This window comes from Zootoca vivipara, chromosome 1, assembly GCF_965207765.1.
Source record: "Zootoca vivipara chromosome 1, rZooViv2.hap1.1, whole genome shotgun sequence".
Lineage (NCBI taxonomy): Eukaryota > Metazoa > Chordata > Lepidosauria > Squamata > Lacertidae > Zootoca > Zootoca vivipara.
The window spans coordinates 40,046,560-40,071,182 of NC_142582.1; the positions used below are offsets into that span (position 1 = coordinate 40,046,560).

The 24,623-nt window shown below is 43.0% G+C and overlaps 2 protein-coding genes across 10 annotated transcripts in view; one reads left to right on the forward strand and one right to left on the reverse strand.

Moving 5' to 3' along the window:
- The window catches only part of SLC35F5 (solute carrier family 35 member F5), a 32,191-nt gene extending 22,707 nt beyond the window's left edge, over nucleotides 1–9,484 (reverse strand). Inside the window, exons 1-6 of one of the 8 annotated variants that reach the window (XM_035130136.3) lie at nucleotides 9,372–9,484; nucleotides 5,654–5,723; nucleotides 4,267–4,328; nucleotides 3,635–3,705; nucleotides 3,447–3,528; nucleotides 2,108–2,249 (exon numbers count right to left, since the gene is read on the reverse strand). In XM_035130136.3, the coding sequence (XP_034986027.1) occupies nucleotides 2,108–2,242 (135 nt within the window). In that variant the 5' untranslated portion in view covers nucleotides 2,243–2,249; nucleotides 3,447–3,528; nucleotides 3,635–3,705; ... (1 more) ...; nucleotides 5,654–5,723; nucleotides 9,372–9,484. Of the gene's footprint in view, nucleotides 1–2,107; nucleotides 2,250–3,446; nucleotides 3,529–3,634; nucleotides 3,706–4,266; nucleotides 4,329–5,653; nucleotides 5,724–8,818; nucleotides 9,341–9,371 lie in introns of those variants that run through there. The other 7 variants (XM_035130153.3, XM_035130162.3, XM_035130170.3 and 4 more) reach the window with 7 other exon arrangements.
- Nucleotides 9,485–22,774: 13,290 nt separating this feature from the next.
- Nucleotides 22,775–24,623, forward strand: part of ACTR3 (actin related protein 3) — a 36,462-nt gene continuing 34,613 nt past the window's right edge. Inside the window, exon 1 of one of the 2 annotated variants that reach the window (XM_088661935.1) lies at nucleotides 22,775–22,967. Coding sequence is in view for 1 of the 2 variants with exons in the window: in XM_035130124.3 (XP_034986015.1) it covers nucleotides 23,455–23,498 (44 nt within the window). In the remaining variant the exon portion in view is untranslated. Of the gene's footprint in view, nucleotides 22,968–23,348; nucleotides 23,499–24,623 lie in introns of those variants that run through there. The other variant, XM_035130124.3, reaches the window with a different exon arrangement.

The window sequence follows — 24,623 nt, forward strand, 5'->3', positions numbered from 1 at the left end:
GGGGCATGATAAGAGCAGTGGGTTGTCCTGCGCAGGTATGGCAGCTTGCAACCTACCTGACTGCATCAGAGGCTAAATGAGAGAAGACTTTGCAATACTAGCCTGCTCCCAAAGGCAGAAATACAGATTTATACAGAAAAGCTACAAAATGTTTGTAGTTGTTCCCCTCACCTAGGGAGAGAAGACCACAGTCCTTTGAAAACAGGAGGAACTTACAAGCTGCTTGGAGGTCGACTACTCTGGCTAATAAATTTATTTAAAATATTTACACACACACCCCATAGCAGCTCGAAATGCTCCCAAAGTAACTTAAAGAAAATCAGCAGTAAAACACACTCCTACCCTTAGGCTTACGATTTGAAAGTTGGGACACAAAGGGGATATGGGAGGCAGCAAAACGAGGATGGAAACAGTTCAGGTAGCCTAATGAACAGCTAAGGAGGCTAATAGGCAGCTAGTCTCTCAGTAGGTGTGATGGAATCGCCTCTCCTCCTCCACTGCAGCTGATGATGAAAACAAATTCATACTGGTCTACAGTGGTACCTCGGTTTACAAACACAATTGGTTCCGGAAGTCTGTACTTAACCTGAAGCGTACTTAACCTGAAGCAAACTTTCCCACTGAAAGTAATGGAAAGTGGATTAATCCGTTCCAGGCGGTCTGCGGAGTACTCAACCTGAAGCGTACTTAACCCGAAGTATGAGTGTAATTGGTTCTGGAAGTCCGTACTTAACCTGAAGCGTACTTAACCTGAAGCGAACTTTCCCAATGAAAGTAATGGAAAGTGGATTAATCCGTTCCAGACGGGTCCATGGAGTACTTAAACTGAAAATACTCAAACCGAGGCGTACTTAAACCGAGGTATGACTGTATTCAGAAGTAAACCTCACAGGTTTGATGGGGTTACTTTTAACTACATATGTAGGTTTCCTCCTATATATGTGGGTATTGAAAATAACCCCTTTCTGACTCAGCACAACCCTACCAATGTGTTCTGCTGTCAGTGGCTGATGAAACTAAAATCAATTGGCCCCTGAGTCACAGGCTGCCCACCCTGGTTTTAGGGAATTGACTCTCTGACTTGGACTGTACAATTCTGGGCTTAAACCACCACACACAGCTCAGTGAGGGACCCTGAGCCTCTCACTTCTCTCTCAACCTAAGCTATATCGTAAGGTGGATGTGAAGATAAAAATTAGATAACCCCATGTATACTGCCCTGCTAGAGGAGTATCAATTTTCACTTTATTGTAATGGATATAGACATCCTTAGGATGTCCCCAAAAACTTTGCTAAGCCCACCTTCAGAGATTTAGCATATAGAAAACTGCTACCCTAAGACAGTGATTTCTGTATCCAATCAAAAGGATCTACAAATGTCTTCATCTCTACACTGTCACCTATTCACACATTTTCATCTAGCTTCATATTATTATAAAAGAATCCCTGAAAGCCACAATTCTTCTCCCAGTTTAGGAATTCCTGCCCAAAAAAATTGGGGCCCCAGCATATCTATGGAAGACTTTGTTCTGTTAAGAATTTGCTGTTTAAAAGTTATACTTATAGGGGATTTGGAATTATGAAATAGAACTGGCAAGAATAATTGAATTTAATTATAATTCGTGACAGCATAAATGCTGGGAAAGGCTTCAGGCAGGACCAGAAATGTAGCTAGTCAGGTATGAACCGACCCAGAACCAGTCAACCTGCTTCTAGCAAGCAAGTAGTAAGATCACTGTACAAAGTTAATGGAGTGAGCATTAATTGCTCTCCCTTGAGCATGCGCTACTACATTAAGATGAATACACTCTGACATCACAAAAGGGTTTGTTCATGCTTACCTTTTGCCCCACACTTTCTAGGCACAAGCCTGCGCTTTCCCGGTTCGTGTCCAAAAGTTTTATCTTTTTGTCCTGCTACTTCCCCCAGGAATAGCAGATCTTTACCGCTGAATCAGAGCAAACAGCAATTTGAGTTTTCCACAGATTGCTGTTTGCTCTGATTCAGCAGTAAAGAGCAGGTTTTCACAGGTAGAACAACCTGGAGCTGTGCCTAGAAATGCAGAGCAAAGGTAAGGAAGGGTGGATGAGCCCCAAGACACACTTACCGAAGTGAGTTCAGAAGAAGCAACCCATATCACATCAACCAGGAGAAGAATGACAATTCCAAGAGCCATGCGCCTACGCTGACTGGGAGAACTGCTTTGTGGGTTCATCCGGTTCATGATAAAAATCCACACCATTTGTAATCTATGGCAGCAATAAATAAATAAATAGTTTAAAAAAAACTATGTGAGCAACAGGCTTTGTGCTCCAGATCTGGATGGAACACAAACTCAAAAAACAAGACACAGCTAAAATGTCAACTAATAGCCAATCCACATGAAAACAAAATAGGAAGCAGTTTGTTACAATTGGCCTATTACTCTTTCAGCTAATGTTTGTGTTAAAAATGTGGTCAATCCATGGAAATGTTGTTTTGCCACTGGAGTTGGGCCCTGGTCCCAGAGAGTATTAAAAAACCATAAAAAAGGAAAGATTCAGGCACCACCCTCTATCCTCTGATTTCAGTTTTCACTTTTGATGGTGTGGGGCATTTGCAAGAAAGATATAGGCAGGTAAGCATGGGAGCAGGTGTTTCTTTAGCAGAAAAAGAGAGGGCTACTTGTGCCCTTGTTAGTATACTAGGATTACAGCCAATAGCAAAACAATGGAATCACTGACGGAAGTGGGCTTTTGAAGTCACATTTATAAACTATACTGTTACAATACACTGGCTTGGCTTTGTTCTCGGCTGCAGCTCCTGTTTAGCAAGGAAACAGCTTAACCACAAGCATTGGTTTGGACATGCTAAGTCATACTTTGACCCGGCTCAGCACAATGAGAGAATAAAAAAGAGCAGGCAGGAACAAAATGGCTACAAACCATAATCTGGTTTACTGTGTCATGTGAATGAGGTCACAAAGTGGGATTTGAAAACTAGCTGACAAAATAAGCATTTAAATAATAAATCTGCTAAAGTTGTAATTCCTAGCCCCCTCAAAAAAAAAAAAAACCCACCAAAAAAACCAACCACCATTGGAGCCAGCACATATGTTTGTGTCACAACAACCTTGGGTTTTGTTTGACAGAAGAAATTGAATTAATCTGTGTTTGCTTTATTATACAGTCAAACCTTGTTCTGCGTCCGTTTCGGCGAACGTCCGCAGCAAAACCGGAAGAACCGGAACGAGTTACTTCCAAGTTCACCGCTCACGCTTGCGCAGAAGCGCTAAATCGCGCCGCACGCATGCGCAGATGCAGCACTTTGACGTGCGTCATTTTCGGCTTGCGAACGGGCCTCCAGAACGGCTCCTGTCCGCAAAACGAGGTTTGACTTTATTGATAACAATGTGTTTGGATAAGGATGCTAAGTATCACTAGCTATCCACGGGACTATTTCCATACCTGCTCAGTAACCTTTTAAAGTTAAAATAATAGCTGGACTCTGACAAGTTTCATGGCATCATGTTAAGGTGAAGGCTGCCTCCTGGAAAAAAACAGAGAAATAAAGGGTGTCAAGGGCTATAAAGAGACTAGGCTTTCCTAACTTTGCCACCAGGCTTTATGTTTGCCATTTGAGCTTATGCACACACCTGTTCCACAACCAAAGTATTCCCCACATCCTTCACTTAAGAAAGTCAGCAGTGTGTGTAGAAGGCTGGCTCTGTGTAAAACAAGCGTGAAAGTCAAAACAAAACAAAGCATACCCAACACAAATAACCTCAGTCATAATACAGCAGCCGCAGCTCAGTAAAGGGCAGCAGAAATGAAGCATAGATGGACTGTAACATGTCAAGTCCACATGTCAAGTCCACAAACCATGCTGGGCAGAGACAGCAAGACAGAGCGCTATTAGAAATAATACTTTAAAGATTTTTACAGAAGTTTGCCAAGTCAGACACAGCTTTTTTAAAAAAATATATATCATGAGATAAATATAACCACAACATAGCAGAATGTAAGACTCCTCAAAATCATTTTCCGATAATGAAAAAAATATCCCTTGTGTGAAATATAGCATAGTGTAGTAATGTAGGCCTATATAAAAACTGAATCAAAGGACTAAAGGAAACTATAAAACTGAGTTTCAGGTCTCATCATTTTGGAGGGGTGGGAGCCACAGGTTTTAATGCAGGTTTTTCTTTTCTTTTTTTAATGTGGACAGCTATTGCATGGTGAAAACACATTCTTAAAAACAGTCATGGCATGATAATATATTTCTCACCTCTTGAACTGACAGGCATGTCTCAAGGATCATATTTTTTTATCTATAGGTTTGTGATGTTTCTGAGGGAAAAACCAAAAGAAAAACCAATCCTTAGCAACTGTGCTGTTTAGTAATGCTTTGTAAGATGTTGACCTGTTAACTGTTTCACCCCTTTCATTACAGGATTAGATTATCCAGGATGCATTAATACACAATATGTACTGTATGGCAGAATAATGAACACACTTGAGCTTGCAAGTGTCTTTTGCTCACCGCTGAAATAAAAACTGACTTCAACCAGTCTCCTATGACATGCCACTTTATTTCCCCCCTTTTGCTGCACTAGTAGATCCATTGTGTTATAATAAAACTCTGTTCAAAGAAATTCATATTTACCATTTATTAAGGAAAATAATAAAACACAGCAAATTAGTAACTATTTGTTATGAATCATGCCAATTTTTGTAAATCAACACTCATAAAAAGGTTCTGGTAACATGTCTGAGCACATCTAAATGCATAGTTTTTAACTCCATTCTGTACGTTCACTTTCAACAAATTTGAATCAATATCTTAAACATCTATTCTTAATTTAATGAAACATGAAATATTGATAAAGTTGGTCAACAACCTTGAAAACAGGCAGAAGCTGACTCATTTTTGCCAGTAATCCTTGTTCATGATGCCTTGGTGACCTCACAGAGGGAGAATGTACACAATCACGGCACCACCATAGCAACTGGTTGAACAATTCTGCAGCCTTCTATACTTGCAAAACTTAAAGAAACCTTTGCTACTGGAAAATGACGAGGTAGTTAACTACATATTGGATTTATAATAATAACTCCATAAGGATTTATTTTTTCCACCTATAGTCCACTGAAAGTTCAACAATAAAGAATGCACTATTTTGTGTTTTAAGGACCAAGGTAAATAAATTCATTCTATGCAAAGATATGAATTTAAAATATCTTTCAAATATTTCATATTATATGAACCTAACAGCATAATTCTATACATGTCTACTCGGAACTGAGTTCATTGGTGCTTACTACCAGGTAAGCAAGTACAATAGAGGATTGCAGTCTAAGTATTCAGCCAGTAGGGATATTTTTCATCACCAATTCTGAGTGTCTGACTTGTAAACTGGCAGTGTAAACTGCATCTATAACTATCTTTCTAATTAAGAGAGATACAGATGGAGGGTTTCATAGCAGCAACATTGAAATGTTATTATAACGATTTAAAAGGAATTGTTCTCTTTCCCAAAGCCTCAAGCTTCAGTGCTCAAACCATGCTATATCTGGCCAAATAACATTTAAAAAGTGGTGTGCTGAATATTAAAAATGTAACATGCTCAGAGAATATGAACTGATTTTGTAAATCTCTATTGTTTCATTCTTACCTGGATATGTTACTGTTGTGGCATCAAAGTGTTCTCTGTAACACTACTGGTATAACTAGTTGTCAAATGTCTAAAGAAGTAAGAAGACTTGGCATTAGTTCTGAAGTTCTCAGCATTCAAATTAATGTCAATCACATTTTAGTCTCTCTTTTTTAACCATTACACAACCATGCTTTTACAATTATGTTACCTACTTTGTTGTTAAATAAAATCCATTCTTTATGGATCTTAAACCATCACACATTTGCATGCACACATGAATCATTACTAGGAAAAAGGCATGCCAAATTTGACCTGCACAGATAGAGTTCTATCTATCTCACTGCCCACCTTCCAATCTAGCATTCAAGCCAATGCTTCAGGTGGCACAATGCCCATCTACTTGTTTCTTCAAACCAAATATAACCCCGAAACCCCAAGCAGAAGGAAAGGAACCTCTATCAAACCGGAAGGTTCACTTTTCCTCCTCATCAGCTTGGCACGGGTATTGCTTTGCTTTCTTATTAAGTGAAGGAGCTAAGAAACCCATTTCTCTTATCTCTTGCAATCCTGCATCTACTTTTAGAAGGTTAAAGATGTTCAAGATCCCAGTACTGTCGCTAATGGCAGTGACTGAGATGCTAAGTGTGAGCAGGTTCCGCAACTACCATCATACTGTTCTACTGCAACAGCATATTTTTCCCAGAGCTATGAGTGAGAGCATAACAAAAAGGAAAACAAACAATTGGCTACCATTGTAGTGGGGACTAAACCTGTTTTGCTCTTCTGGAGACTCTAGCAAATAAGGAATCAAGCCTCTACCTGCATAGCCCCATATTCAGCTCTGGATACTGAGTATGGTAGAATGTTAGGAAATGGCTCGTTCATAAATAGACATCCAGTTTTATTTGAATGGGAAAGAATACCATATACACTTTGAACCAGAGAGGAATTTTAAATTTGGTTTAATTCAGTATCAAAATTACTAGAGTTTGATAGTAATTTTTCCAGATTGGAAATGTTTATTACCTAGGACACTGCCACTAAGAGCCATTTCCAAATGCTGTACTGAAACAAACTTTGCCCCTGTGTTTGCCTAAATCACATGTACTTCAGATCCATCAATAACAAATAAAACGTGTTACTCCAATAAAGAAAAGCTGCTGCCTGCCAAGGAAACTGACAGCTGCAAGTCAATGTTGATATTCAACAACTGTTTATACTTTTAAGATATAAAGCACCTATAGGCATACAAATATTAGTTTGCATTCAGTGATGAATGCTGAAATTATACAAAAACCACCTCCTGAAGCCATACACCTGATTCAGCACACAGGATAATGTGCAGCTTCTTTCCAACATGGAGTCATGTACATCCCATATTCCATTATAGTCCTTTTTACACATTCACAAGAAAGTAAGTGAGCTTAAATTAGGAGGGGGACAGAGGCATACATGTTAAGAGTCACCCTCAACATCTGCTTGCACCAGATCCCTTTCAGACCTTCACACATGGAGGAAAGGCTATAAGCTCAACTGTGGTCCATTCTACTATAACAGGGACGTCCAACTCCCAATAGACTGTGATCTACTCACAGTATTAAAAAACTGGCAGTGATCTACCCATTGTCATAAAAAAAATCTAGTAGTGATCTACCCAAAGTTTTTGAGCTTTCTTGGGAACCAAGAGTTGTTTAGCTTTTGTAGGAAGCCAAAGTTGTGGAGCTTTTTGGAGAACGGCGATGTTGTGGAGCTTTTTTAGAAAGCCAAAGTTGTTGTTGTTGTTGTTGTTTTGCTTTTTCTTGCTTTTTCTAAGGAATCATGGAATCATAGAGGACCATCCAGTCCAACCCCCTGCCAAGCAGGAAACACCATCAAAGCATTCTTGACATATGGCTGACAGCAACGCGTGGCCGGGTCAGCTAGTAGAATCATAGAGTTGGAAGAGACCACAAGGGCCATCCAGTCCAATCCCCTGCCAAGCAGGAAACAGCATCAAAGCATTCTTGACATATGCCTGTCAAGCCTCTGCTTAAAGACCTCCAAAGAAGGAGACTCCACCACACTCCTTGGTAGCAAATTCCACTGCCGAACAGCTCTTACTGTCAGGAAGTTCTTCCTAATGTTGAGGTGGAATCTTCTTTATTGTAAGATCACTGGGAGATCGCTGGGGGGCCAGAGATCAACCAAGATCTACCAGGAACACCCTGTGATCTACCAGTAGATAACGATCTACCTGTTGGACATCCCTGTACTATAAGATAGTTGCTTACGTTCATATATTCCGTTTGGGTGTCTATATATTGGCATACATATCCTGTGCAAGTTCAGCCAGGTTCTTCTTATTGCTGACACAGCACTGTCAAGTTATATGATGATATGCATTTACTGATTAACAAATATAGCCATGCTGGGCCATAAGAAAAACAACTGCAGAATCCAAAGTTGGGCAATACTTTTACTAGGACCAAGCAAAATGTCACAATACAATGATAATAATTTTGGGGCATTTTGATACTGTGCCACTGTAGATTTTGAAGTATATTTACTGAGTTACAGAGGCATAAAAACAGACCCCTGCCTCTAAATAACTTTGGAAGTTGTCTCATACCTGAAAGTGGTTCTACAGAATCTCAGAGGGGGGGGGGGTGTGTCTCTCCCAGCCCTACCTGGAACTGGGGGAGACTGAATCTGCAAAGCAGATGCTCTGTCTATCACATGCGCTACGTACAGCCCTTCCCCAAACAAAAATTAGGGGGAGGGGGAACAGCACAACACAATAACAGCCCTGCTGGTTCAGCCAGAAGGCCAGACTAGCCCAGCACCCTTTAGGAAAAGGTGACAAACAAGACAGAAAGGCAATACTTTGGTGCTGCTGTTTCCCAGGTGCTGTGTCATTCAGAAGCATATTATCTCTGAACTTGGGAATGTGTTCAAGTAGAAGCCATAAGAACCAACAGTCCCTGACAGGTCAGTCCTTAGCGGACCTGTATAACCTCATTTTCAAACCACCTAAAACTAGAGGCAGTCCAGTGGCAGGGAATTCCACAGATTTCACTACAGGGAAGGAGAGGCAAGAGCTGGGGGGGGGGGCTACCTCTTCCTTTACTGGATGAAAAGCGAGAAAGTGGGACAGGGGAAAGCAGGATTTTTCACCTCATTTAAAGGAGAGGACATTTAACTCACCGACAGAGAGGAGGGTGGTGGTCGGGAAACTGAGCCAGGGGAGAAATAGCTTCGCTTCTCCCGCCCACGCAGGCTTCGCGGCCAAGAAGGAAGTACAGCAGGAGGATTTTAAAACACAAACACACACACACAGACGCCAACCCCGGTTGCTCCCTGATCCCCTGGAAGTGGGTGGGTGGGTGCGGCGGGACAGCAGCAGATTGTCCTCTCCCCCGACCACACACGCAGCCTATGGGGTGTGCGTGTGCAACCTCTTGCATTTCGCAACGCTACTTAAAGGGAGAAATAAAAGTGCACTTGGACACTGCTAAGGACGGGTCTGCTTCCCTTCTGCCCGCCGGAAGCCGCCGCACCGAAAAGGGAGAGACGGGGTCCTCGCTTGCTGGTGAGGAGCTTTGACAGGGAGCTGCTGGGAGAGGCTCCAGCGTCCCCGTCGAAGCCGTTTCCACCCGCCTCTTCGGGGCTCCCCTCCCGCGCTCCTGCCATGCGCAGCCCGGAGAAGCCTGAGTTTTGCAGAAGGAGGGAGAAAAGGAAGGAGGGAGGGAGGGAGTACCTGTGTGCCGGAGTCGGACCCTTGCGCGACCGCAGCCTCTCTCCGCCAAAGATGGTGGCAAGCGCCGCCTGCTCCGCTGCCACAGCTGACTCGGCTCAAGAGCCCGCTCGCCTGGGCCGGAGTGAGTCGACCGCCGAAAGGAGACACCCCTTCATCGATGCGCTCGGGGTTCCGCTCACCAGCCTAGGCCCTCTGCTGCCACCTCCCTCCCTCCCTCTCCCGACTCCTCTGCATCACGCCCGCGGAGAGTAATAATAGGACAGAGAGTTTGAGGGAGGGGGAAATGGGAGAGGGCTGCAGAAAGAAGAAAAGGGGGAGGGGGAAGTAGCAAAGGAAATGTGGTTTCTGCCTTTGGAGCAAATTCTAAACTTAGCTGCAGGGGTTATGATGGGAGATGGGGTGAGTTTAAGGCTGCAGCTTTAAGGAGGCAGATCTCCCTACATTTAGTAAGTGGCGCTATGATATAGCTAATATTTGTATGGGGTGTTAGGGGAGGGTGGTACCTCTGGTGGGGGACACATTATGCTCCTTCTGAGGAGCCACATCCTTTGCCCAGGAGAGGGCAGCTGAGGGGTTTCAAACCCTCTGTGAGTTGGAGACTTCGCCTGCATGTAAAGACAGGCTCTGGCAGATTGAGCGGACGAGACCAATAGTAGATCCAAAGGTCAAGAAAGTGGTTTCGGCATGTGCTGTAGAGGGAAGTGAGGGGCAGATGGGAGCCCCATGTCAGAGAATGGAAACTCTGATCCTAAACCTCTGCTGCCTTGTGACTGTAGCCTACTTATTAATGAGAAAGGCTTTGGGAGTAACCCCAGAGGGGAAATCCGTACCGCTGCCTAGTGGGACATCTTTGGGAGAAGAAAAGGCTAAGGAGTATACCCTACAGAAATCTAGAGTGGAGTCCCTAAGATGGTTGGATGGTGCCTTGTATGCCTCCTTCGGCAACTCCTGCAGCCCAGCTGGTGCCAAATGTATTGCTGCTTTGGGCTACATCAGCAAGGCCGAGAGTAGGGTCTTATTGTCTGGGTGGCCCAGGATCTCCATAGCACCACTGCTCAAGCTTGTGCCCTGAGGAGGTAACCCCCATGCTGCTAACACAGCGGTTTGACTTCACCCCAGGAGGTGCACTCCATTGTCTCTTGAAACTGCCAGATGTCAACAACAACATTTTGCTTAATAAGGAAGATGTGACATAGTGTAAAATGACAGGCTATACTGGTCTTCCTGTTTGGGAGATCAGCTGATAGAGGTGCCATTAAGAAACAAAGAGAGCAGAATATTGAGCGAGATAAACAATGCAAATACTATCAGGGTTGTCAGGGTTACAGGGAGCATGATGCCACTACAGGAAAAAGTACCCATTTGCTGTTTGTGTGATTTTAAAACAGAGGCTGCCAAGAAGACCGTGAGTGATGGTGTAAATGGAAAGGGAAGCTGCATCTGGCAAGGGGTTCTGAGAAGAAGTAGGAAGTGGACAGAACTCAGTGCAGGCTGGCAGGGAGAGTGTACCCAGACACTGGGCAGCATGGCTGGCTTCTTTGGAGCCAAACTTGCTGAAGCTATGGGAAAAGCAACAAGAGACACTCTTGGGGTGTCATACTATGCACCCCTTCAGCCAATATCCTCATTGACACTACAGTCACTGTTGTGCCTCATTTTTTTCCAAATGAAACACAAACCGTGGTTAAGTGCCAAAACACTTGGAATCTCACAACACTCAACAGAGATTGGAGTGGCCAGTAACAATATGTTTTGAATAACAATTTCAGTGGAACCATAGGATTTCTGAGTTACGTAGAAAGAACTCTAGTTTGAGTAGGACGACCTCTTGTCAGTAGTCCAATCCCCTGGACACAGTATCACAGAAACAGTCTGACAAGCACAGAACAGAGTGGAACTATAACTGCTTGTGATCTGGACACCTTACCTCACCTGGGCTGCAAATCCCTCTGTATGTCATTTGTTCTACTTTTCCAAAGTTGCACAATTCTTATAACTACCGGTAAATAGTGTGGCAGAATAGTAGTTGAGTGGTTCCTCCTGCTCTCTGTCACTTGTTAATACCTTAATAACTGCTCTCTGTCACTTGTTAATCTTCCCTAAGCAGTGGACCTACATTTTGTTCCGGGCATAATTAAAGAAGGTTTTAAAATTGTCTTTCATTTTCCTTGCAAGTCATAGATCATTATGGGATTTAGTCTTCTTGACACTGTCATTACACGTTCAGAATACTTTTGTATTCGTCCTTGGTTATGTCCCTTCTTTCATCTCGTATACATTTCCTTTTTTGACTGAGTGGTACTGAATTGTGCATACACATCATAGGATCAGACTGCAAATAATATATTTTCTATTTACTTACTTAATTATTTGGTACATTTATATAACCACCTTTTTCTTCCAAGGAGCTCGAGGTGGAATACTCTTCCTTAAATGCTCTTTCTTCCTGATCTCTTATTCTACTGGTTAAACTTGGCATTTCTGCATATTCCATCAATTTCATCTGCCATTCCTCCTTCTTTGGTACTGTTCATTACCTCCATTTCTGGACATATGCCATTCAAGCTGCTGTGGTTGCATAAAGAAACAGATTAAAATTTAGATTTTAATTACATTTATTTTACTTTTAAAAGGCTAAATTGAGTCATTGAACAATTGCATATGCAAGCAACCAAGGTTGGATAACAAGTAAAGAGCAAAGTTAAACACACACAAAGTCTATGACTCACAGTCCCCTGATCCTTTTCACTAGTTACCCATCTTCCTCAAACTTCTACCAGCTGTTGCTCTGAAATTGGAAACGTATGTCATTCTTAGGCAGGCATCCCCAAACTTCGGCCCTCCAGATGTTTTGGACTACAATCCCCATCATCCCTGACCACTGGTCCTGTTAGCTAGGGATCATGTGAGTGGTAGGCCAAAACACCTGGAAAGCCGCAGTTTGGGGGTGCCTGTTCTTAGGCTACAATCCTAAATACATTTTATAGGGAGGAAGTTCTGTTGAATTCAGTGACACTTGCATCTGAGTAAATATGTTTAGGATTGCAGTTATGCTCAAAAAGAGAGGAAACTAGAGGATTGTATCCAAGTAGGTTATAACTCAGAATAGACACATTGAAATCAATAGACTTGCTGTTTACATTCATTGATCTCGGTGAACATGCATACTCCACCTCCCAATTGTCCTCATGTGTTCTAATTAATTCATTCCTGGTTTGTAGAAAACCAATCTTTCCCCTCTGCATACATTGTTTGGGCTTCCTCTCCAAACCAGGATTGCAAACCAAGGTTTGAAGCTGGTTTACACAATGCAAGTTTGAACAGGAAGCTTAAACTATAAATTGGCAATTTCCATGCAAACCAGGGGGTTTCTATTTGGCAGAGTGAGTGAGGGGAGGAAGGGGTGTTCGAAGTCCAAGGCTGTGTCATGTAACACCCACAGTTTGGCACTTTTGTTAACTAATCCTGTGCTCATTCCTGCCTCAGTTCTGGTTTAAGAAATTACACTACTGTGTAGCAACTAACCCTGCTTTTAACAAGTTTAGGATCTGACTGCTGCAATAAAATGCATATCATCGTTCTTTTGGTCTGGAAAAAGAGACATAAAGATTGGGAGGGATGAGGCTGGGAGGCATGCAGACTTCCAATTTAGATGAAGAAGCCAACATTTGCTTCTCTCAGATTTTCCAGATGTTGATCTTGGAGAGATTCTCTTAGTCACCGAACTGCAAGCAGCAGGAATGCTGGCTGGCTGGCTGAGATTTGGCTGAACAGAATTTCTGCCTTAGATAAATGCAAACAGTAGAAATAGTTTCGCTATTGTGCCAGACTTTCATCCTTTCCAGAATGAAGCATTTAAGAAGTGGTTCTTAGGGCATCTGGAGGAAATGGGGTCAATGTGATAATAAGTCTGATAGTTTTAAAAGAGCTATTGTGAAACAAAGGGATATCACAGGATTACAAACTACATTTTTATCTCTTATTTACCCTTTTTTTTGTACATCGCAATCTCCCAATATGAACTCATGTCAAATCTGCAGTCAAATACCTTTTCAATCATTCCTTCCTTCTAATTTACTCAAAAGGTAAAACATATACTGTGATGCAGATGTCCTTGATATATGTATCTACTAGTTTAAAAAGTATGTTATTACCTTATTATATGAGCTGCATAGGATAAACTGGAGTCTCAGAATTGTAGTACTGTACAGGAAACGTATGCAGGAGCTTACTTTCTAAGAAAACCAAGCCCCAACTATTAATATGGGGTGTGTGTATATATTATAAAACACTGACAGTTGGCTTTTTTAAATGCTGTGATGCCTAATAATAAACTATCACTCATTTCTCTAGGTAGAATGAATTGTCTCAATCACAATGCCTCCAGAATAGTTTCCACAAATATGGGAGTATTTCTTTTTATATACTGTTTCTCTACGGATCCTTTCAATAGAACGCTGTAGAATTTTTATTGGAATAATGGCTCACTCATCAAGAGGCAAGTGGAACCTGATTTTGTGTTTTCTGGAGGAGAAATGGGCACCCTTATTGAGATCTTTGATTATTTGTGCTGCTTACCCATTGATTTCAAAGTGATTACTCAAACATTTTTTTAAAGTTACAATTCAATTCATTTTTAGTGAGAAACCCCCCCCCCAAAGTATTACTTCCACAAGCTTATGTATTCCAATACCTATAAAGATGAAAAGATGAGAAACAAATATGAATTAAGTTTCCATAAATGACAGGAAGAATGCCAGCCCATTGTTATGGAAACAAACTGAGAAAATACTAATATGCATGTATTATTGTGAAGTGTGCTTCCAGTTTTCATTTAGATTAAAACTGTGTCCCAAATATCAAGAGTTTTAAAAATGCTGGCATAGGCATAGGACCTTGCTACAGATTCAGAATGCTTCTTTCTGGTCTTGAAAAAATCAGTTAAAAACCCCATAAAGAGCAGCGTTTTGCTATTTTTATCTTTTTAAAAAAAACACAAAACCAAGAACGAGCTCTCAGAAAGGGCAGATGTGGTTTTCCTGCTATAGATCAAAGGCCAGCAATTGAAATGCCAGCACTTGATAAAGGAAGGCCATCCTTATCATTTAACATGGAAAGAGTAAAAGTATAAACGGAAATGCCCAGCAATAACCATCCTTCCTCCAAACAACAATTGAGCCTTTATCAACTGCTTGTTCAAAATCCATTTTCCCCTAGCAGCAGACCCCCATATTTCATTTTGAAGACCATTCTGTAGTTACTGCTCAGTATTTTATAACAACAGAACTAGTGTGATGCCGCAGTTACAGAATTGGGACTGGGACCACAAGATCCATGTCCAAATTTCCACTCTGCCATGATGCTCATTGGGCGACCCAGTCATCATATTTCCACTGGGATTTGAGATGATAATATGGGCGGGAGGAGTATTGTGTATTCCTCCTTAAAGGAAGGGTGGGATTAAAATATAGTAAATTAAAAGCAAACAAGTATTATGGACATTTTGAACTGGAATTTTTGAGAGATTGTGCTTGGCCCAAGATCACCCAGTGATCTTTGTTGATGAGTGGGAATTTTGAATCTTGGGTCTCCAAGGTTCTACACCTACATCCTAACTACTACAACATCCTGGTTTTTAGGATAAGACACATTTGAACTATGGATGCTAGTAAATCCAAACAAAACTATAAATACCACGGCAGCTGGTTTGCCTACTGTCTACAAAAAACTTTTTGGGTGATTCCCTCTATCCTCACTCTGGAGCAGTGGCCAGAACTCACGTTTTGGCTAGGTTGCCAAAATCCTTTGAGTAAATGTCAACAGAAGTGTTTTTATTTAGTGTGCATGCTTGAATTCTGCAATTCGTACACATGCACTAAGGATACTGATCTCAACCACAATTTGCTGGTACAAATTGTGTGTTTCTGCTCTGGAAAGCCATCCACAGTCCACTGAGGCAGTGAGTGATGACAGAACAACGTGACAGTGCATTTGGCTGTGGAAGACATAAAACCTATCTTGTACCCACTTCCCTATACTTTAAATTAGAATGCAAGCACAAGCTCAGCTGACTATATTTGCCAGCTTTGGCTGCATGCTGCCATGGGACGCTGTGTCTGGGACCTGATCCTTGCCATGCTAAGATACCAGAAACATCTAGGGACCACATGCAAGTGGTGGTTGAGGCCTAATGAAAAAGTCATCAGAACAATGAATGTGACGTCACACAGGAGGCTACAGTCCAGCCACACAAAACTCAGAGCTTTCTATATACACATACACACGGTTCCATCCGCCATCCAGGCAAGCAAGTCATTTTCACAGTTCAAGGACACATTCCATCCAGGCAAAAGCTGGTGCCAAATGTATTTCTTTGCTTTCCTTTGCACCACATCAGTGAGGTTGAAAAGGGGGTCATGTTCTCTACACACAGCCCAGGCTTGCGCCCCAGAGAGGTCACTTTGGTGCTGCTAATGCAGCAACAACAATGTGGAAGGCAGCAGTTACGAGTTACATTTCTCCGCGGTCACAGCAGGTGCTGTGATTCTCCAGCGTTTTGGCTTCACCCCCGGAGGTGCACTCCATTGTCCCCTGAGACAGACAGCTGCCAACAACAAAGGAAGGGAAGAAGGGAGTAGGATAGTCCACTTGCTCTTAAGCCTAGTTCTAATTGAGAGGGTAAAAATAAAAACTCTTTCTGGACTGTACCTTTTTAGAATGCAGGTAGGAGTTCACACGGTTGATTGTTCTTAGCAATACAAAAACAAAAGACAAAAAACCTCCACCTAGAAAATGTGCATGGGAAGAGGATGCTGGACTACAACCTTTTTTCCTAACATCTTGTTTTCTTTGAGCATGGTGGCAATTTTTTCCTCTTGAAAATTGTTCATCCGTATCAGTCCCTGCATATAGTTTTTAGTAGTACAGCCCGGACATAGATGTATCACCTTAGTGAAAACTGCCTAAGTTTTAGACCTCATGAGATTCCTCTCCATAACAATTCATAGTTTCTGACAACTCATTGGCTCTGGAAAAAAGAATATTTGTATCAAAGGCACAGACCTTTAAATGGGGGTGGGTGGGTGTCCGTTCTCTGTTGATAGCACAGCTACAGTTATCATATACAAAATTTAAAATAAACAGCTGCTGTTAATAACACTACTTATTTTCAACTTAAGCTGAATATATCCAAGAGCACCTTTTAAAACCTTTATATCGCTCAGTAAAATCTATTTTCTTTCCCTGCTTCCTCCCAAATTTGAATTGACACCCTAGTTTAAATCATGATTTTTCAATGCCAAGCCATCAGCAGGTTTTTCCTGGGAAATTACCACAACGAAAAAAGCTGATTTTCTGCCCAAAACGAAACCATAAACATATGTTTCTACCCAGTGTCTGCTCCCAGTGTGGGCAAAGCGGGGCCAACTTGGCTATGTGCTAACAAATGTGAGGCAATGAAAGGCCTGTGCTTCCCTGCTGCTATGCGGGAGAGAAGGCAGCAGAACACACTACTGTACCCAGCAGGAAGGTGCATTTTATTTGAGCAATCGCAGGGTGGCAGTATAGAAGTAAAATCACTCCATTTGCAAATTTGAATAACTAATAGCACACCCCAGTTGGAATGAAATGATTTACAGCATTTCTTCACGTGGGTGGATTTCATACTTTCCCAGAAGCTTATCTTTACCTTTCCATGAATGATTTACTACATTTTATTAGATAGCCTCAACTGCATGAGCTTAAACACATGGTTTGTCTACTCTAAGCCTAAGGAAAACAAAATACTGTAACTATGTGCAGCACTTTGAACATGAACACTGCTAGTGAGTTTCTGGCGCTGCAATCCTGTAGCTCAGGGGCAGCTAACCCCCCAGCTTAGGTGCTTGATCGATCACTCATTTTGTATGCATGCAAAAATATGCATGAGGGACTTTATGGTGGCAACACCCATTTTTAGCTACACTGGCCACGGGCATGCACCCCTGGGAGGGCTGGCTAAGGCTGAATGCCACCCTTGGGTCAAAAAAAAAAAAGGTTGTTCACCCACCCCCCACCCCCCGCTGCAACTACTTGCCTATGAGTAAGTCTAACTGAACTCAGTGGAGCTTACTTCTGAGTAGGCATGTGTAGGATTGTGCTTTAAGGCTCTCTTGTCACCACTCATTAACTGTTCCGTGGATAAAATTATTCCAGGCTGATGAGACACGTTACAGAGTACTGTAGTCCTATTGTTCAGAGTAGTCCTATTAAATCAGTGGTTCCCTTCCTAACTCCCACTAACAGAGAGGGGAGAAACAAGTCAGAGTTGTTCTTACAACAACAAAAAACGCAAACTTTCACCAGTACAAATACATTTCATTTATTCCTACTCCTGCTGTAACTACAATCCTGTGTACTTGTCTGTACATAATTTCCGTTCAGGAATAACAAATTTACTTAGGCATCCCTGAATGTCATATTGCAGCCTGTAATCATTAAGCCTGCTTACTGACAGGTAAAAAGTAATTTTTAACCTTGCCACAACCCTGTGAGGTAAGCAAGTTTAATTACTACAGGCTGCAACCTGGCACACAAATGTAGCAATGAAAGGAACAGTCAATTGTATCAATGCCAAGCAGGCTCACAACAACTTTCTGTGTCACTAGTGGAGGCAGAGGCCAAAGCAGATTGGCATAAATCAAGGCCATTAAAGAGTACTATAATGCATTGTACGTGGGGATGCCTTTGAAAAGTTTTCAAGAATTATGGCTGGTGCAAAACATGGCGGCCAAATTGGTACAGTAACTGAAACTGATGGCCTAGAATATCATAGAGGGGTTAAAAGAACCTAGCTAGATACTAGTTTGTTCTGAGCTCAGCCTTTAAAGTCCAAAACAGCCTGCAACTTATCTAAAGCAATACAATATTAATATATAACAATCAGCCATAGAGCAATAAAACAGTAGATTTAAATAGCATTTTTTAAAAATAATAATAATATTTAAGAGCTCTCAAAAAGGCCTAGGGAAATAAAAGTGTGTTTTCCTGGTGCCAAAATAACCCCAAAGTAGGGAGAGCATTCCCCAGCTGGAGTGCAATGACTGAAAGGATCCTCTCCCTAGGAACCACCTACGACACCTTCCTTGCCAGGGGCATTCAGAGAAATTTTAAAGGCTTTTAATTATATTTTCTACTTTTTAGGGCATAATATGTTACTTTTGGGGCATTGGCTGAATGGCTAGAGCAGGGTTAGCCAACGGAGTGGACTCTAGATATTGCTAGTCTACAGTTTCCACCATTTCTGGGCATTGACCATGCTTAGGTTTGCCAGACTCAATAGAGGACAGGACTTCTGTGCCTTTAATTGCCCTGCTCTCTTTTGAGTCTGGAAACCTTAAAGAGAAACCAGCAGACCCTTTGGTTTCTCTTTAAGGTTTCCAGACTCAAAAGAGAGCAGGGCAATTAAAGGCACAGAAGTCCTGTCCTCTATTGAGTCTGGCAACCCTAACCATGCTGGATGGGACTGATGAGAGTTGGAGTCTAATAACTACTTGAGGACATTGTAGTAGCTATCCTTGGGCTAAATGATAACACCACTGCAATGAGAGATATGCTCTCAGAAGACAGGAGAGGAGAGAGAACAGTTACATGATTACCTATAGCCTTTCCATCAACGGCCACCACCATAAATGTTACACCAGCCCAATACCTGGGGCAAATCATTTGCCTCTTCTTGTCAGAACATAGGATATGGTGTCACACAACACCCAATCACAGCTCAGCATCCCAAGTACATAAATTCCACACAGGGAGAAGGTATACTCAGATGATAGGCCATGTGGCTTTCTCTCTCTGACTGCAGGTTGCACAAACCTGCTGCTCACTAGGGGGACCTTTGGAGATGGAAAACATGGAGAAGGAACCCTTTGCATGCAAATGAAGGGCTTTGCACAAAGAAGTTTGGGGAATTTGCACAATATATAGGGGAATTGCACAATATATAGGGGAAGGGCTTTGCACAATATATAGGGGAATTAGTGCTAATGCATGAAACCCTAGTGAATACCTTGCTTTGAGACATCAGAAACCAACACTGAACCCCACACCACTTCCAACAACGGAAGGAGGGGGTAGCCAGGAGAGAACACCTCACACAAATAATAAAGGGAATATAGAACACACACTATAATGCAGGCTTCCTCAACCTCGGCCCTCCAGATGTTTTTGGCCTACAACTCCCATGATCCCTAGCTAGCAGGACCAGTGGTCAGGGATGATGGGAATTGTAGTCTCAAAACATCTGGAGGGCTGAGGTTGAGGAAGCGTACTATAATGTACAACTGTTGCAACTGTCTCTGTGCACTTTCCCAGGCTTATTCCCTTGGAAGTGCATTTAGTATTGCAGCCTAATTGCTCTTATCATACACAGTAAAGTATTTGCTGCGGTTCCTTGGGCAAACAAAGCCATCAAAAGAAAGTAAGATACATGCTATGGGTAAATTGAAGGCAGGGCATAAGGAACACCTACTTTCTTCCACAGTGCTTAATAAAAGACTGCAGTTGTTGCTTCTGAAGCATTTATAGAAGTTGGTTGTTTTTGTAATACACTCCGGTAATTACACAACCAAAGTGTTTGCACTTACTTCATTTTTTATTTTCACTTTTGCTCCTAAACTCGTCACATCTTGCTATTCTTTTCCTTTGGCTTGGAGTTGTTTCAGATTACAGAATTAGAGGCTAGATTCTGTTTGCCTCAAAGATGTGAGGTGAGTATACAACACGCCTTTCATAAATGGGCTAGAATCCAAATAACCATGAAACTAGTTCCATAAGCCCTTGTGCACTTTAGACTTACTGCTCTTGAACAGAAGTTCCCAGGGCCATATAGTAAGTGCTCTCAAAACGGACAAGCATAAATAAAAGATTTGTGATCATAGAATCATAGAATTGTTAAGGTGGAAGGGACCATGAGGGTCCAAGCCCTGCAGTGCAGGAAACTTTTGCCCAACATGAGGCTCAAAACCACAACCCTGAAATTAAGTGTCTCAACACAGGCATACAAATAAATAAATAAATAAATAAATAAATAAATAAATACCCATTTTAGAAGCTGAGGATACTGTGAAGCTGTATGGACATAAGAAGAGCCCAGCTGAATCAGGGCAAAGGCCCATCAAGCCCAGCATTCATTTCTCCCAGTGGCTGATCAGATGTCTGTGGGAATTCAGGAAGTGGAAGGTAAAGGTAAAGGGACCCCTGACCATTAGGTCCAGTCGTGACCGACTGTGGGCTTGCGATGCTCATCTCGCGTTATTGGCCGAGGGAGCCGGCGTACAGCTTCCAGGCCATGTGGCCAGCATGACAAAGCCGCTTCTGGCAAACCAGAGCAGCGCACGGAAACACCGTTTACCTTCCCGCTTGGAGCGGTACCTATTTATCTACTTGCACTTTGACGTGCTTTCGAACTGCTAGGTTGGCAGGAGCTGGGACCAAGCAATGGGAGCTCAACCCGTCGCAGGGATTTGAACAGCCGACCTTCTGATCAGCAAGCCCTAGGCTCTGTGGTTTAACCCACAGCGCCACCTGCGTCCCAGGTATTCAGGAAGTACCTGAATACAAATGCCCTTTCCCCCCTTGTGATTCCCTGCAACTGGTATTATGCCTCTGATGGTGGATGAAGAACATAGCCATCATGGCAAGTAACCATTAGTCTCAGTCTCCAGGTAATAATGGATGAAATGATTTGTAAAAATTCATATATTTCTGATAAGTGTGTATCAAGGGTTTATGACTTCAAATGAAGTGGAGAAAGGAGAAATATAATTTGATATAGATCATTTGCTGTCAGTTGAGAAACCAGTTCTTAATAACATTAGAGAGGAACATCACTCCCCACCTTGGCCCTCAGGAGCACTTACACTAATGTAGTTTATGGAAAACATCCAATAGGTTTCCTTTGTTGGAAAATTATTTTGAAATATTTACAGGACAGGGTGGGGCGAGAGAGAATGATTGCATATCATGAGGAGTCATGCAAATATAGGCAGCAATTTTAACATGTCATTGCTGTCTGTTTTATAGGAAAGTTTATCTAAAAAATGAAATTACAAAATATCCATGGATGTGGATTCTATATTTTACTAAATTTCATTTGCTCTGTATGAAGGGAAAACAAGTGTTTTATCATTACATTGTAAATATATACATTGTCCAAAATTAGAGCTGTTTCAGACATATGAGGCCTTACTCTGGTTTTTCAAGCTAGATTTATAAATATACAGAAGCCACTGGGGGAAGTTATCCAGAGGTTTGGATAAAGGAGTTACATCAACACATTGCTCTTCTTGTTTCCATCTTTTGTTTTGGAATCTGGTTCTGCTTGCAGACTTTCTGTAGGCATCTAGTTGGCCACTGTGAGAACAAGATGCTAGATGGGCCTTTGTTCTGATCCAGCAGATCTCTTCTTACATTTATCAGATTTGGCTGATTCGCCAGCTATGACGCTATCTAGACAAAGTGGACTTTGCCTCAGTAATTCATGTCCTGGTTACATCTAGATTAGTCTACTGTAATCACTAGAGTGGGACTGCCTTTAAAGACAGCTTGGAAGCTAGATGTACCGTAGAATGTAGCTTCCTGACTGCTAGAGGTGGCCAAGCAGATAACACATTTTACACACAGCCTCTGTTAGCTATATTGGCTGCTGATACATCTGGGCCCACTTTAAAGTGCTAGTGGTTACATCTAAAGCCCTGAATTGTTTGAGATGAAATTATCTGAAGGATTGCTTGCACTCATTTGAACTTGCCCAGACCTAAGATCAGCCACAGAGGTCCTGCTTGCAGCTCCACCATCCAAGCTGTTTAGATTGGCAGGCCAAGAGTTGGGGCTTTTAACAGCTATCACATTACAGTATTTTATTAGGTGAATTAAAAAAAAATACATTATATTTGCAATATAACATAATTTTGTGGTGCCTGTATTCTTTTCATATGTACAGCATGATATTTGGGAAGGAGTTCATTTATTTATTTATACATACCCAGCCTTTTTCTCAGAACTGGGGTAATGTTTGTCTGTTTCCCTCATTCCACACACACCCCTCCCACCCCCAGTAACCAGGAGAGACAAGATTGGCAGCTTGTTCCTTGACACAGAGCTTCTGTGCTTGGCTGGTTGTCAAAAAATCTATCTGGCGAAGCGTTTCCCCTGTTACTTCTCCCCTATGCTGTGAAAACGCTCAGCTGCTGCATTTCTGTCTGCCGTGCGGTTTGCAGAACCCGAGCCCTGCCAGAACTTCTTATAAGAAATCGCTAGGGCCGCCGGAGCTCGAACCTGCGGCCTTCCAACAGGGTCTCCTGGACTGCAATTCCCATGATCCTCGGCCGCTGGCCGCGCTGGCCGGGCATGATGGGAAGCGCAGTCCAGCAAAAGAAAAAATCTGGAGGGACACGTTCCCGCGCCGCTGTCATCCGGGTCGGGACTTAAAAGAGAGGATCCTACTGGGGCGAGGAGGCGTGATAAAATCAGCAATGCCACTCTTTTGAGAACGAGCATTAAGATCGCGAGGACGAGGGGGAGGGGGTGTGAGAAAGCGATCTGTGCTCTCTTGACGCTGTAAGTCACTTGGAGAGGAACCTTCCTTATAAAAGAGCGCAAGCTAGCAAGCCAACGCGGGCGAGGAGAAATATACAGTATATGTATATATCTCGGCAGCCCGCCCGCTCCACTTCTTCGCACCCACTCGCTTCCTGAACAGCGCACGTCACCGAAAGCTTCGGTTTGACGCGCCCGCCCTCCCCTTCCTCCTGGGCGTCCCTTCCTTCCCTCGTCGGCTTTGGGTGCTGAGAGGGAGGGACGGAAAGGGCGGCCATCTTGGGCTCGCTCGCCGGCGCTGTGCGCGTGTGTGAGAGAGAGAGCGCGAGAGAGGTGGGGGCGGGGGGCGGGAGCGAGGCAGCGTCTGGGGCAGGGAGGGGCTGGCTGGCCGGGCTCCCTTTTGCGGAAGTGGGTGGCTTCGCTCCCCAAGAGTGGAAGGAAGGAGAGCGCGCGAGCCCAGCGGGGTCCTCCGCACCTTTCCCCCAGCGCCGTCTCGACCCGAAGGAGGATGGCAGGGCGGCTCCCGGCCTGCGTGGTGGACTGTGGCACCGGGTGAGCGGCGGCGGGGAGGAGAGATTGAATGGGCGAAGGGAGAGACGGCGCCTTGCGTTGCTACTGTTCTTAATTTTTTTTTGCATTTCTTTTTTTCTGCTGCTGCTTTTTCTGCTGCTGACAGTTTTGGAGAGGGCGGGGAAGGGAGCCATTGAGATTCGCCTTGCGATTCCCTTTCATTCGGGGCTGTGAATGCGGGTGGGAGTGGTAGCTTGCCTTTTCATTTAAAAAAAGGAAGGGGGGCGGCGGCGGAAGGGACGTCGCCCCCCCCCCCCCAGCGCCAGGCATCTTTTATCTGTCCTCCCCACGCATGTCTCCCACTCCTCTCTCCCACCCACCCTCAGCCCTTCCCCTCTTATTCATCCCTATTTTAGCCTTCAACTTGTGAAAAGATTAAGGCGAGAAAGGGTCATGTGTAGGAAGGAATGGGAGTGGGGAAGAGGTGGGGTCTCCCCCCTTCATTTTCCTCTGACTGGCCTTTTCTGAGCAGGTTTCCCAGTGGCCCTCCTTCCTGCTTTTTTAAGCATCCAGAACTGTGGGCCTTTGTGGGAGGGAAAGGGGAGTCACACCCTAAACAGCACAGCCTCCCTCACCTTCCCGTTTTTTAAATATGTGGGATTGGCCCTTACTAATTCCTTTAGAGGCGCTGGCCCTCTGTGGAAGTGGGGGGTTGCATTGTCTTCACCATCATAAAGTCGTTGAGGCTGCAAATTTCCACATTTTTTTTTTTAAAAAAATATTCAATGTGTTGGTTGCAGCAGGGCGACCAAATGTATTTGCTCTGTCCTCCAGACTGGGAAAAGGCTAGCTTCTGAAAATGGGCACTTATATATCCTAAGATCAGGATTTTCAAATATTTTTTGCTCTCTTTGCTTCAGAGAGAACTCATCCACCCTCAGTTCATTTCAACGGCCTGGTTGGTTCTTTCAGGAAGCAGTGCTGCTTCATTTCTTTCTGAAAGGAAAATGCACTTTCATAGAGCTTAGGCGCAGAGTCAAGATCAGCATAGATTCTAATCCTTATTTCTTTTAAAGCCAGGCAGGGTGATCTGTAATTGTCTTCAGATCTGAATATGCATTTATACTACAGTATGTGGATTATTTAGAGTGGCAGTTTTGTTCAGCA